The sequence below is a fragment of the Procambarus clarkii genome, chromosome 90 (assembly GCF_040958095.1).
Source record: "Procambarus clarkii isolate CNS0578487 chromosome 90, FALCON_Pclarkii_2.0, whole genome shotgun sequence".
Lineage (NCBI taxonomy): Eukaryota > Metazoa > Arthropoda > Malacostraca > Decapoda > Cambaridae > Procambarus > Procambarus clarkii.
The window spans coordinates 11,832,317-11,847,557 of NC_091239.1; the positions used below are offsets into that span (position 1 = coordinate 11,832,317).

Below are 15,241 nucleotides of genomic sequence, written 5' to 3' on the forward strand. Positions count from 1 at the left end.
GGTCATTATATCTTCAGCCATGTTATTGTGACTCATCATCTGTATAGGCAATTTAAAATTCCAGTTATGGCTATTGCCTAACTCCTGGATACTTAATTACTGATATAATACAACATCTAGTCAACAGGCAGAGCAGGGATATCTGAAGCTGGATCCGTAACATTATTATTATTATAGAATTCCGCTCACAATTATTTTACTTTTAAGGGTTTCTAAACAGGCGTTTTATCTGTTATTTTCTTTATGCTTTAATAGTTATATTTTAAATAGGATCCCGTTAATAGGATCTAATAGGAACTGATAGGGTCCCCCTAATATGAACATATAGGATCCCCTAATCGGAACAAATTGAATCCCCTAACTGAATATAATATCAAATAGAATCCCCATAATAGGGGCTAATGGGAAAAAATAGGATCTCTCATACACAAGGCTCGGTAACGAAATAATATTTATTATATATACAGACTTTATACATATATACCTACATATTAGTTAGGTACTTTTGAATCCCTTCCTTATGTAGGCATACTGGCCTAGTAGTTAGAGAGACAGTTTTGCCTTTTTCTGGCCTTTGTTCGAAACCGCGGATGAGGCAAATGAATGGGGGGTGAGGAACAGGTGATATATGAAGGAATGGAGCCAAGAAATCAATATGATTCAACCTTAATACGCAGCCATTTAGCCCGTATTAACTACAGCGACCAAGTTGTAGGGCTATAGTGAAATTAGAAGCACTAGAAGTGAAATTAGAAGTACTAGAAGTGATATTAGAAGCACATCAATCGGCCACGAATAGGTTAAGTAGTTTCACATGCTTCTGGGTTGACAAAAATGACGTCAAATTAGACGCTAGACAAAGGCCTGGAGTATTCGGGAAGATCCGGGCGGACATTAGTGAAGATCCGGGCGGACATTAGGGAAGATCGGAGGGGCTACGTATGTAGGAGTATGTTTAATCTGCCCCTCAATGGTAACATCTGCCATCAGACCATTTCCTGTGTCAAAGTAGGTGACGGTCTGCCTACGACCGTCAGGCAGGTCCACGACGTAGTTGCCCGTGGTCTCCTGGCCGTCCCGGACCTCGGAGTGGCTGTAGGAGGCCCCTGAGGAGTCGTCAGCGACGCCGTAGCTGAAGGCGTACTGAGGACGCTTCTGGAGAAGAAGATCGTCAATATATGTTCTTTAGGAGTGTAAGATTGCCTGTAGGATCCAACAGAATTTACATATTTTTTTGTTTGCTTGACATTTTAGTAATCAAAGCCTTTTTATTAATGTTTTATGAGAAACAAACCTATTTTATTACTTTCTATGCAAAATAAACCTATTTTATTAAACACTTAGTAATTAATAAATTTTTTTTATTTAACAATGTCAAATAAGCCTATATTATTTATGTAAAATAAGTCTATCATGTTAATTTAACTAAGCAAGCACATTATATTATATTACATTCAGTAAATAAGTTTAATACAATAATTACATCCAGTAAACAAGTCTATTACAAATATTACTTTTGCTTGAATTAAAATCATAAACGAACTCTAGAATTTTACAATTATCTTTAATGGGGGGGGGGGGGGTACCACCTCTGATGCAATATATATATATATATATCTTTATATAATGAAATATAAATATTTTAAAATTTTTATCGTTACTAATCAAAAAGCGACAACCTGTAGTGATGTTGTTTCTCTACAACCAGTCCCCCTCACCTAATACGTCGCATTTTGTACGGAATTGGCTAATCCGTTAGATATGCGTCGTATTATTAGAAATCTCAGCGCTGTAATATGGACGCGTGGCTTCGTATATTTATGGAAAACAGTCGCATTTTGTACGGAGCGGCAAACTGAGAGAGAACGCAGCTGATGCTGACCTATGTAAACCAAAGCCCAGCTGAGGGCGACCTATGTAAACCAAAGCCCAGCTGAGGGCGACCTATGTAAACCAAAGCCCAGCTGAGGGCGACCTATGTAAACCAAAGCCCAGCTGAGGGCGACCTATGTAAACCAAAGCCCAGCTGAGGGCGACCTATGTAAACCAAAGCCCAGCTGAGGGCGACCTATATAAACCACAACGTAGAGCAGTATACGTACGACAGGGTATTTAAGATCATGGTGAGAGGTAGGTGTAGATTGTCGTAGGTCGTAGGTTAACGGGTGTTTATAAGGTGGAACTGGTGAATAGGTTGACGGACGGGGATAGTATTCTGGTGGAGAATAGGGCTTAGGGGACGGAGAAAAATAGGGTTCAGGAGATTTTGGCAAATAGGGTTTAGGAAACGATGGAAAATAGGATTTAGGAGACCTTTGAAAATTGGGCTTAGGAGGCGATTGAAAATTGGGTTTAGGGGACGGTGAAAAATAGGGTTCAGGAGATTTTGGCAAATAGGGTTTAGGGGACGATGGAAAATAGGATTTAGGGGATGGTGTAAAATAGGGTTTAGGAGACGGTGCAAAATAGTGTTTAAGGGATGGTTGAAAATAGGGTTTAGGGGAAGATTGAAAATAGGATTTAGGGGACGGTGTAAAATAAGGTTTAGGGGACGGCGGGAAATAGGGCTTAGGGGACTTTAGATAATAGGAATTTGGGGACGGTTCAAAATAGGGTTTAGGGGACGATACAAAGTAGGATTTAGGTGACGGCAGAAAATAGGGTTTTAAAGAAGGTTGAGAGTACGTTATTGGGGCTGCTGTAACATAGGTTACAGAGGAAGATGGCGAATAGGGTAAAAATGAAGAGGATCCTTTTTTTAGCGGGACAGAATACCCATCGGGAGGAGATGGGTAGAAAGGGTAGGACAGGGGGGCAGAACCTATTATGGCGGGCGACCCATGGGGTAGCGAAGGGCTGGGACGACCCACGAAGCAGAGAGCTTGGTTGACCAGAGCCGTCAACACTACGCAGGTAACCTTCACCACCTGAAACGATAAATCACTCTTATACCTATTTTATACCTATCTTACACCTGTCTAACACATATATTGACGTAATGGACAATCAGTACAATTTGCTACTATTCACTTTAGAGAGTCCGGAAAAAAAATACAAGTGAAAAAAAGCTAAAATATTTCCAGGCCTAGTACAGCACACACACAATATATATATATATATATATATATATATATATATATATATATATATATATATATATATATATATATATATATATATATATATATATATATGCATGCCTGATGCACTTACCTTGCCGGTCATGGCTGTACTGAGAGAGCCGAGGGACTCTCTCTCTATTTATAAACTCTGGCAATTCTCCCCAGCGGGCCCAACCGGCGCCGCTGCCAGATATCGCCAGTGAAAACAAGTCAGCCCATTCAGGTAACGATGTGGACCATAGTACATATATATTGACGTAATGGACAATTAGAAAGTCGAATTTGGTATTACTGAATTTGGATAAACCAGAAAATGTTTTGTAATTTATGTTGCTAATTCATCCTAATGTAACCATTTTAGTAGGCCTAGCTCTCTGAGGCCTAACATAGTACATATGTGCTATACTTGGTCTAGGAATATTTGGTCTTAGCTATATATTTTCAGGACTTAATAAAGTGAATAATATCAAATTCTGCTATCTAATTGTCCATTACGTCTATGTACGACGGTTCACATCGTTATAAAAATTACCATCTAAACAGGAGGACGGACTGAACAAAAATGGCATCTTTTATATTCAAAAGAATTCTTAATCCTTGTCCATTTTTTTTTTAGATATTTCAGGACGTGATATTTTCAGCTCTGTGGAGTTGTGATGTTGCCTTAGTTTGTCATAATGTTATTACCTATGTGCCCATCTACTTGGAGTTATCGGTACATCCACGGAATCGTTCCATGCAGGGCCGGCGTTCGAACTCCAATGATCCAAGGCTTTGGGGACCATTACTTCACTCCGTCCTTGTATATCCAGCTCCTTTTCCCCGTATCCTGTTAACCCGTCCTCTCAAGTAATAGGTCGCTTTTTTATTGATTTCATGTAATCAACGTTACAAATGTAACCTATTATAAAAAATAACGGCTCACTTATATCTATATTTTCTATGGATCGATCTCGATAGTTTAAGTGGGTTGGTTGGGTTGGCACGTTTATGGTCAGGTTAGGAGGTTGTATTTTTTACGGAATTGAAAATCGAGCAAACGAGGTGGCTTGATTTTCGTGGGCTTCCTTTTCGTGGGCTTCCTTTTCGTGGGCTTCCATGTACTATTATAATCATTCTGGCCCATGGCTCTCTCCTGATAACAATATTACCTCCTTCAAGGAGTTATACCAGATTAGAAAGCGGGAATACTGGCAATATTGTTAACTGCCGGACAGTTGGTGATAGTTGGCCAGCGGACAGGTGCCGCCTGTTGCACCAGCTGCTCCTTAACACTCCTCAGGGAACATGTTACGTCACTTGAGAGTATTCTTACACACCATTAGCGTAGACTTGACGCCTCGCTGCCACACCTGCTCATCTTCCTACTTTCTCCGCTAATAATTATAATTATTGCGTGAAAATTTCACACTGATAGCTAATATTTGCTTCAACCTCAAACACCTGATAAAGGAAATTACCTTAACGGTTCACATTATTGACACACACTCCAGGATCTCAGGTTCGATCCCCAAGAGGAACAAAAATGGTTTCGGCACATTGCCTCTCTCTGTTACCTAGCAGTAAAATAGGTACCTGGGTGTTAGTCAGCTGTCACGGGCTGCTTCCTGGGGGTGGAGGCCTGGTCGAGGACCGGGCCGCGGGGACACTAAAGCCCCGAAATCATCTCAAGATAACCGCAAGATAACCTCTCCATGGGTCTGAGGAGCTCGGGTGGCGAGACCCAGGACGCTGCTTCGATCCCCCCCGGCCCTCCCCTATTATGTATTAGCGATAAGACCTACCATTAATGTATAATGACTTACTGTAAATATATAGCTCTTGAAATAGCACTTTCTCTGTAACTTGCTGACATTGTAACTATAAGGTGTGAAGGATAGATGAAATTGTTTATGTAATAATCTAAGATGAGGTCTGATAAAGACCTTTTGTGCCCTCTGTAATGATTTTTGCGCTACCGCTCACAGGATGGGTATAGGGTGCACAATAAACTAGCCGCCTCCAGCGGCAACAATCAAAATCCCCCCCCCCCCCGGCCTGCTCCAAAGATTATCTCTAAATAAATCCCGTAATTAAGAGTTTATTTTGTATTAAAGATATATAATTAACCTGATGTCCTTTATTGCCATTAATTGTAATTTTAACAACCTTTTAACCCACGTTTTCTTAAACGTGGTGGGTTTTTCTTATCTTACTTCAGAGATAAGATAAAGATACGTAAACATACTTCTTTGCTTACCGTAATAATAATAATAATGATAATATTGATAATAATATTGATAATAAGTAATAATAATTAAATAATAATAAAAATAATAATTATCCTGTCTTCACTATCAATATGTGTAGTATTGTGATTAGTAGTTTATGTAACTACCAAACACCACTAAAAAAAATTAGCAACTTACAATCGGGGATCCCGGGATTCGATTTATGGGCGGGATGGAAGTGGTTGGGCACTTGTTTTTCACCCTAATGCCTCTAATCACCAAGCAGTAAATAGGCACCTAGGAGTTAGTTACCTATTGTGGGGTTGCGTCCGGGGGAGGGTCTATGTGTAGTACCTAATAGCCAAAACCTCACTACTTGGCATAGTTTGCAAGGTACGATTTGCCTAAAAGAGGGATTTTGGTTATTTTCAAATATATCTTTCAAGATTGGTCCATTACAATTAATATTATTATATAAAGAACATGAATTACTGACTTAATTATGTTAGGTTAGGTCTCTCTCTCTTTCTCTCTCAGATGATCGGACAGCTATTCCTATCCTCTGAGGAAAAAGATGTTTACATTCCTGTATCCTGGAAAAGACTCCAGGCAGCCGAGACAGTCGTTCCCGGCGTCTGTGGTCCAGGTTCTGGAAATATTCAGGGAAAGTAATGAGGATGAGCACTATATAAAGAGTGTCGAGGCTCTGTGACCATCACAACTCGAGCATGGCCCTCAAGGTACGGACACCTGCCTTGTCATCACTGGTGGGCTCTGACCACTAACACTGTCTTCCTGTAACTCCAAGTATTGTCCAATCATCTACCCAGTATATTCAGGAAACAACTCCCTCTTCCTAAATATTTCCCCAAAGTGCTGTCGTGGCATTACTTCCGCGTACTCTTATGGCGCGGACGGTCCTCAAGGGTTTACTAGCATTCATTTTAGAAACACAGTACACCACTAGTTCTTAAATTTAACCAAAATATTTCAATACAATATCATTACTAAAAGACCTGAACCGCACCAGTTTGGCACGAGAGTGGTTAGGGATTCCAGGTGTAAAGGATACATCAAGTCATAATAAATATTCATGTTTTCAGGTATTGATTATAGCGATGGTGGTGGTGGTGGTGGTGGCAGAGGACCTGGCTCCTGTGTACCATACCACACCATCATACCACACACCAGAGCCCTACCACCAGCCTGTGTCCTACCACCAGTCAGCACCCTACCACCAGCCAGCCTACCCAGAGGTGAGGCATGAACGTCACTAGAGATCCTTAATGAATCATAATGTTATAATACTGTGAACTTGTCTACAAAACGAATGGTGTTTCAATCTGGTACTTAAAAACCATATTTGAGCTACTTTTATACTGGTTCCTTTCCATTTCCAACTGTTTGTTTGATAAAATGATGTTTCTATCACTGTAGGTTCCTCCCAAATACACCTACAACTACGGTGTTTCTGATGGCTACACCGGCGTCAACTTCGGCCACTCTGAGGTCCGCGACGGCTACAAGACCCAAGGCAGCTACTCGGTAAACCTCCCAGACGGTCGCAAGCAGACCGTCAACTACGTGGACAATGGTGATGGTCTGGAGGCCCAGGTCACCTACAAGGGAGAGGCTAGACACCCTGAACACAGGCCCTCCTATCCTGCCCATCCATCTCCCTATCCCCCTCCACCTTCCCCTCCCTCAGAATATGTCTAAAGTTGAACTTGCCCTGCTGGAATATTTGTTACTTGTTCTGCTGGAATATTTGTTACGTGATCTGTTGTAATCTTCACTCATCATCAGTAATATGATGAGTGACGTGATATCTGCATTGTTAAGCTCAAAAATACATTGCTGACGAAACGTCGAACAATAAAGATGGAAAGATTTAGTGATCTAATATTTCTTCACCCTCCACATGGAAAAAGATATTTCAGTAGAATGGAAAATATCCAAAAGAAAATTAATGTCACAATTCTGTTGTGTTTAATGACATATTATATAGTATATTATATATATATATATATATATATATGTCGTACCTAGTAGCCAGAACTCACTTTTTGGCCTACTATTCAAGGCCCGATTTGCCTAATAAGCCAAGTTTTCTTGAATTAATATATTTTTTCTAATTTTTTTCTTATGAAATGATAAAGCTACCCATTTCATTATGTATGAGGTCAATTTTTTTTTATTAGAGTTAAAATTAACGTAGATATATGACCGAACCTAACCAACCCTACCTAACCTAACCTAACCTATATATATAGGTAAGGTTAGGTTAGGTAGCCAAAAAAGCTAGGTTAGGTTAGGTTAGGTAGGTTAGGTAGACGAAAAAACATTAATTCATGAAAACTTGGCTTATTAGGCAAATCGGGCCTTGCATAGTAGGCTGAGAAGTGAGTTCTGGCTACTAGGTACGACATATATATATATATATATATATATATATATATATATATATATATATATTGCAACGTTTGTGTTTGAGAATTGCAACATTTGTGTGGGAGAACTGCAAATATGCACAAACTGATACACAATCTATGAGAATATATTACCATCAAATCAAATTCAGGTACAATCGTGGTCCAGTCTGTAATAATTTATAAAGTTATTTTTTCTTACTCAGACCAAATAACATTACTCTCTATTTTAAATTATTCAAAATCAACAGAACATTTACTCAAGTTAAATATTTGTAAACAAAGACTCAACACGAACACATGACAACCAAAAAGATTCTAAACCTTGATATATCAATTCGTGTTCATCATAAGATTATGGTTTCCGAGAGAAAACTCCATCTCTGAAGATGATTTGTTTTATATGATATATACAACTATACTTCAGAAGCAGTCGGGGGTTATAATGAGTTCACACACAGAGATCACAATAACGTGATGCATCAAATGAACAAATCCACAAGGGCGAATTTGTTCGTTTATAATGAGTTTATTCCATATGAGGGAGAGGTTTAGATCAATGATTCAAGAGCGAATCAGCTCTGTGTTAGTCCTCACTTGGTAAGAAAGTGAACGTTTTAAATTAACTTTCGTTAATCAATATTACAATCTTAGTAAATCTAACACGTATCGGAGAAGAACGCGCTTCACTAAATAACTCCTTAGCATCTTCGGAGTCAGAGGGAAAATTAATACAGTTGAGAAGAGGCAGAAACATATATTCCATGAGAAAAGTGGGAAATTGGTTACCATATCATAGGGGTTCGATAATATTGGAATACATTCTTATTAGGTGGGTTGGGGCAGTCAGTGTTGTGTAGACTGGTAGTTCTGTCTTGGTTGTGTAGTTGGTAGGATGTTCCTTGCGTCTATAGTTTGTCTTACGAGTTTATCTAACAATGCACAATATATTTTATGTTCCGTTCAGTTAAGTACTAGTCTTAATACTAATAGATATATTTAGCATAACTGAAACTTCAAACAAATTTCTTAAGAGTTCACAGGTTCGTAAAAATTTTAATCAACAAAGGAACATTTTGGAAAAGCAAGCTAATAACAATTTCCTCAAAATCCCCAATTTTCCTGAAAGGTTTTCTCTTCTTATAATGAATGTTAATGACAAATTACAGATTACAGTGAATCCTCACCGAGTTAAGTATTTTTTAACAGTTGAAGCTTCAGAAGCCAAAGATATATAGAAAATCTTATTAATTTTGCTTTTGCATGGTAAATATAGATTGTAATCTACGTAGTATCGCATAGTCAGAGACAGGAAGCCTGTTAGTTTATATCAAAGACTAATGATCAACGTCTATGCTTGGCTGATCATTCTTGGTCCTGCATTATTGTAAACATTTTCTGCTGGGTAAAACTTTAAACCAAAGTTGTAAATCACATTACCTAAGGTTGTGATAATTGTTAGTATCTCACACAACGTAACTATATTACTGCGAGAGAATCAGTAGATGTCGTGAGGAGGGCTCAAATCTTCCTCACGGCGCCTACTGATACTCATTGATACTCCTACTGATACTCAATGATACTCCTACTGATACTCAATGATACTCCTACTGATATTGATACACAAATTTAATGTGATTATCATTGTGTATTTGTCAACATTTGTAAGGTTTCAGGATAGTTATAATTTGTTTATTTTCATAAATTTCTTTGATAACAAATTCGACTTCATGTTTTTCTTAACTGAACTTGGTGAGTATGACTAAGAATTTGAAATATTTTAAAGCGGGTACTATCTTGTTCCAAACAAAAATTATATCTCAACCGAAAAAATACGGAGTATATTTTTCTGTATTATTTTTTTATTATATATTAAAAAGAAATAAAATATATTGAAATTTAATTTAGAAAGAAATGCTGATACTGCCCTTCATAATGATGATTAATAAACTTGTGATAATTTCCAAAGACTTCACTCAGTAAAACTTGAGATGCCAGCAAAGTTAAATTTATTTAATCAACAACACGGATCTTGAAACAGATATAAAACATATTCCAACAAATCAAGTAACAAATATTCAAGTTAGAACAAGTTCAAGTTTAGACATATTCTGAGGGAGGGGAAGGTGGAGGAGGATAGGGAGATGGATGGGCAGGATAGGGAGATGGATGGGCAGGATAGGAGGGCCTGTGTTCAGGGTGTCTTGCCTCTCCCTTGTAGGTGACCTGGGCCTCCAGACCATCACCATTGTCCACGTAGTTGACGGTCTGTTTGCGACCGTCTGGGAGGTCCACCGAGTAGCTGCCCTCAGTCTTGTAGCCGTCGCGGACCTCAGAGTGGCCGAAGTTGACGCCGGTGTAGCCATCAGAAACACCGTAGTTGTAGGTGTATTTGGGAGGAACCTAAGGTGAGAGAAACATCATTTAATCAAACACTCAGTTGGAAATAGTGAGGAACCAGTATAAACGCAGTTCAAATAAGGTTTTTAAGTACCGGATAGAAGCACCATTCGTTTTGTAGACAAGTTCACAGTAATATAACATTATGATTCATTAAGGATCTCTAGTGACGTTCATGCCTCACCTCTGGGTAGGCTGGCTGGTGGTAGGGTGCTGACTGGTGGTAGGACACAGGCTGGTGGTAGGGCTCTGGTGTGTGGTATGATGGTGTGGTATGGTACACAGGAGCCAGGTCCTCTGCCACCACCACCACCACCACCATCGCTATAATCAATACCTGAAAACATGAATTTTCATTAAGACTTGATGTATCTTTTACACCTGGTATCCCAAGCCACTCTCTTGCCAAACTGGTGCGTTCCAGGTAATTTAGTTATCATATTGTATGATAATATTTTGGTTAAATTTAAGAACTGGTGGAATACTGTTTTTCTAAAATGAATATTTCTAAACCTTTGAATACTGTCCGCACCATAAGGATACGCGGAAGTAATACCACGACAGCACTTTGGGGAATGTTTTGGAAGAGGGAGTCGTTTCCTGAAAATATTAGGTAGATGATTTGACAATACTTGGAGTTACAGGAAGACAGTGTTAGTGGTCAGAGCCCACCAGTGATGACAAGGCAGGTGTCCGTACCTTAAGGGCCATGCTGCAGTTGTGATGGTCACAGAGCCTCGACACTCTTTATATAGCGCTCATCCTCATTACTTTCCCTGAATATTTCCAGAACCTGGACCACAGACGCCGGGAACGACTGTCTCGGCTGCCTGGAGTCTTTTCCAGGATACACGAAAGTATACAACGTGGACCTCAGAAGATAAGAACAACTGTCTCAGCTTCGTAGGGTGTTTACAGGATGCAAAAGCCTGAAGTTCCTGGACCACAGACGCCCTAAACAAAAATGGTTTCGGCACGTTGCCTTTCTCCATGGGTCTGAGGAGCTCGTGTGGTGAGACCCAGGACGCTGCTTCGATCCCCATGGTCTGCTCCGAAGATTATCTCGAAATAAATCACGTTATCAAGAGTTCATTTTGTAATAAAGAGATATATATAACCTGATGTCCTTTATTTTCATTAATTGTAAATTTAACAACCCTTTAACCCACGTTTACCTCAAGAGATAAGATAAATACATGTAAACATACTTCTTTGCTTATCGTAATAATAATAATAATAATAATAATTCAATAATAATAACAATAATAATAATCCTGTCTTCACTACCAATATGTGTAATCTTGTGATTAGTAGTTTATGTAACTACTAAGCACCTCCACTAAAAAGCATTAGCAACTTACAATCGGGGATCCCGGATTCAATTTATGGGCGGGATAGAAGTAGTTGAGCACTTGTTTTTCACCTAATGCCTCTGATCACCAAGCAGTATATAGGTACCTAGGAGTTAGTCACCTATTGTGGGGTTGCGTCCGGGGGAGGGTCTATGTGTAGTACCTAATAGCCAAAACCTCACTACTTGGCATAGTTTGCAAAGCCCGATTTGCCTAAAAGAGGGATTTTGGTTATTTTCAAATATATCTTTCAAGATTGGTCCATTACAATTAATATTATTATATAAAGAACATGAATTACTGATTTAGTTATGTTAGGTTAGGTCTCTCTCTCTCTCTTTCTCTCTCAGATGATCGGACAGCTATTCCTATCCTCTGAGGTAGAAGTTGTATAGATTCCTGTATCCTGGAAAAGACTCCAGGCAGCCGAGACAGTTGTTCCAGGCGTCTGTGGTCCAGGTTCTGGAAATATTCAGGGAAAGTAATGAGGATGAGCGCTATATAAAGAGTGTCGAGGCTCTGTGACCATCACAACTGCAGCATGGCCCTCAAGGTACGGACACCTGCCTTGTCATCACTGGTGGGCTCTGACCACTAACACTGTCTTCCTGTAACTCCAAGTATTGTCCAATCATCTACCCAATATTTTCAGGAAACGACTCACTTTTCCAAAACATTTCCCCAAAGTACTGTCGTGGCATTACTTCCGCGTATTCTTATGACGTGGACGGTGCTTAAGGGTTTACTAGCATTCATTTTAGAAACACAGAACACCACTAGTTCTTAAATTTAACCAAAATATTCCAATACAATATCATTACTAAAAGACCTGAACCGCACCAGTTTGGTATGAGTGAGTGGTTAGGGATTCCAGGTGTAAAAGATACATCAAGTCATAATAAAAATTCATATTTCAGGAACTGATTATAGCGATGGTGGTGGTGGTGGTGGTGGCAGAGGACCTGGCTCCTGTGTACCATACCACACCATCATACCACACACCAGAGCCCTACCACCAGCCTGTGTCCTACCACCAGTCAGCACCCTACCACCAGCCAGCCTACCCAGAGGTGAGGCATGAACGTCACTAGAGATCCTTAATGATTCATAATGTTATATTACTGTGAACTTGTCTACAAAACGAAATGGTGCTTCTATCTGGTACTTAAAAACCTTATTTGAACTGCGTTTATACTGGTTCCTTTACATTTCCAACTGTGTGTTTGATAAAATGATGTTTCTATCACCGTAGGTTCCTCCCAAATACACCTACAACTACGGTGTTTCTGATGGCTACACCGGCGTCAACTTCGGCCACTCTGAGGTCCGCGACGGCTACAAGACTGAGGGCAGCTACTCGGTGGACCTCCCAGACGGTCGCAAACAGAACGTCAACTACGTGGACAATGGTGATGGTCTGGAGGCCCAGGTCACCTACAAGGGAGAGGCTAGACACCCTGAACACAGGCCCTCCTATCCTGCCCATCCATCCCCCTATCCCCCTCCACCTTCCCCTCCCTCAGAATATGTCTAAAGTTGAACTTGCCCTGCTGGAATATTTGTTACTTGTTCTGCTGGAACATTTGTTACGTGATTCTGTTGGAATCTTCACTCATCATCAGTAATATGATGAGTGAAGTGATATCTGCATTGTTAAGCTCAAAAATACATTGCTGACTAAACGTCGATTAAAAATGAAAAGATTTAGTGATCTAATATTTCTTCACCCTCCATATGGTAAAAGATATTTGCATAGAATGGAAAATATCCAAAAGAAAATTAATAATAGTCACAATTCTGTTGTGTTTAATGACATATATATATATATTATAATACATATATATATATATATATATATATATATATATATATATATATATATATATATATATATATTATATTATATATATATATATATAGCAACGTTTGTGTGGGAGGACTGTAACGTTTGTGTTTGAGAATTGCAACGTTTCAACGTTTGTGTGGGAGAACTGCAAATATGCACAAACTGATACACAATCTATGAGAATATATTACCATCAAATCAAATTCAGGTACAATCGTGGTCCAATCTGTAATAATTTATAAAGTTATTTTTTCGTACTCAGACCAAATAACATTACTCTCTATTTTGAATTATTCAAAATCAATAGAACATTTACTCAAGTTAAATATTTGTAAACAAAGACTCAACACGAACACATGACAACCAAAAAGATTCTAAACCATTGATATATCAATTCGTGTTCACCATAAGATTATGGTTTCCGAGAGAAAACTCCATCTCTGAAGATGATTTGTTTTATATGATATATAAAACTATACTTTAGTAACAGTCGGGCTTATAATGTGTAATTCCATATGAGGGAGAGGTTTAGATCAATGATTCAAGCGCGAATCATCTCTGTGTTAGTCCTCACTTGGTAAGAAAGTTAACGTTTTAAATTAACTTTCGTTAATCAACTTTACAATATTAGTAAATATAACACGTATCGGAGAAAAACGCGCTTCACTAAATAACTCCTTAGCATCTTCGGAGGCAGAGGGAAACTTAATACAGTTGAGAAGAGGTAGAAGCATATATTCCATGAGAAAAGTGGGAAATTGCTTATCATATCGGAGGGGTTCGGTAATATTGGAATGCACTCTTATTGGTGGGTTGGGGCAGTCAGTGTTGTGTAGACTGGTAGTTCTGTCTTGGTATTGTAGTTGGTCGGATGTTCCTTGCGTCTATAGTTTGTCTTACGAGTTTATCTAACAATGCACAATATATTTTGTGTTCCGTTCAGTTAAGTACTAGTCTTAATACTAATAGATATATTTAGCATAACTGAAACTTCAAACAAATTTCTTAAGAGTTCACAGGTTCGTAAAAATTCTTAATCAACAAAGGAACATTTTGGAAAAGCAAGCTAATAGTAATTTCCTCAAAATCCTCAATTTTCCTGAAAGGTTTTCTCTTCTTATAATCAATGTTAATGAGAAATTACAGATTACAGTGAATCCTCACCGAGTTAAGTATTGTTTAACAATTGAAGCTTCAGAAGCCAAAGATATATAGAAATCTTATTAATTTTGCTTTTGCATGGTAAATATAGATTGTAATCTACGTAGTATCGCATAGTCAGAGACAGGAAGCCTGTTAGTTTATATCAAAGACTAATGATCAACGTCTATGCTTGGCTGATCATTCTTGGTCCTGCATTATTGCAAAATTTTCTGCTGGGTAAAACTTTAAACCAAAGTTGTAAATCTCATTACCTTAGGTTGTGATAATTGTTAGTATCTCACACAAGGTAACTATATTACTGCGAGAGAATCAGTAGATGTCGTGAGGAGGGCTCAAATCTTCCTCACGGCGCCTACTGATACTCAATGATACTCCTACTGATACTCAATGATACTTCTACTGATATTGATACACAAATTTAATGTGATATCATTGTGTATTTGTCAACATTTGTAAGGTTTCAGGATAGTTATAACTTTTTATTTTCATAAATTTCTTTGATAACAAATTCGACTTCATGTTTTTTTTAACTGAACTTGGTGAGTATGACTAAGAATTTTAAATATTTTAAAGTGAGTACTATCTTGTTCCAAACAAAAATTATATCTCAACCGAAAAAATACAGAGTATATTTTTCTGGATTAATTTTTTTATTATATATTAAAAAGAAATAAAATATATTGAAATTTAATTTAGAAAGAAATGCTGATATTGCCCT

At 38.4% G+C, this 15,241-nt stretch overlaps 4 protein-coding genes across 4 annotated transcripts; 2 read left to right on the plus strand and 2 right to left on the minus strand.

Moving 5' to 3' along the window:
* Window positions 1–3,225, minus strand: LOC123746491 (uncharacterized). The gene is made up of 3 exons (XM_045728018.2): window positions 3,214–3,225; window positions 2,103–2,927; window positions 1–1,155 (listed from the first exon to the last, which is right to left on the minus strand). The coding sequence occupies exons 1-3, from the start codon at window positions 3,223–3,225 to the stop codon at window positions 895–897; spliced, it is 1,098 nt and encodes a 365-aa protein (XP_045583974.2). The 3' UTR covers window positions 1–894.
* A 3,217-nt stretch (window positions 3,226–6,442) lies between these two features.
* LOC123746490 (pro-resilin-like) lies at window positions 6,443–7,101 on the plus strand. Its single transcript, XM_045728017.2, has 2 exons — window positions 6,443–6,588; window positions 6,770–7,101. The coding sequence occupies exons 1-2, from the start codon at window positions 6,451–6,453 to the stop codon at window positions 7,049–7,051; spliced, it is 420 nt and encodes a 139-aa protein (XP_045583973.2). The 5' UTR covers window positions 6,443–6,450; the 3' UTR covers window positions 7,052–7,101.
* A 2,760-nt stretch (window positions 7,102–9,861) lies between these two features.
* LOC123746489 (cuticle protein 8-like) lies at window positions 9,862–10,872 on the minus strand. Its single transcript, XM_045728016.2, has 3 exons — window positions 10,861–10,872; window positions 10,346–10,498; window positions 9,862–10,164 (listed from the first exon to the last, which is right to left on the minus strand). Exons 1-3 carry the CDS (start codon window positions 10,870–10,872, stop codon window positions 9,862–9,864), a joined length of 468 nt encoding a protein of 155 aa, XP_045583972.2.
* A 1,182-nt stretch (window positions 10,873–12,054) lies between these two features.
* Window positions 12,055–13,047, plus strand: LOC123746488 (cuticle protein 8). Its single transcript, XM_045728015.2, has 3 exons — window positions 12,055–12,066; window positions 12,431–12,583; window positions 12,766–13,047. Exons 1-3 carry the CDS (start codon window positions 12,055–12,057, stop codon window positions 13,045–13,047), a joined length of 447 nt encoding a protein of 148 aa, XP_045583971.2.
* The last annotated feature ends 2,194 nt before the right edge of the window (window positions 13,048–15,241 follow it).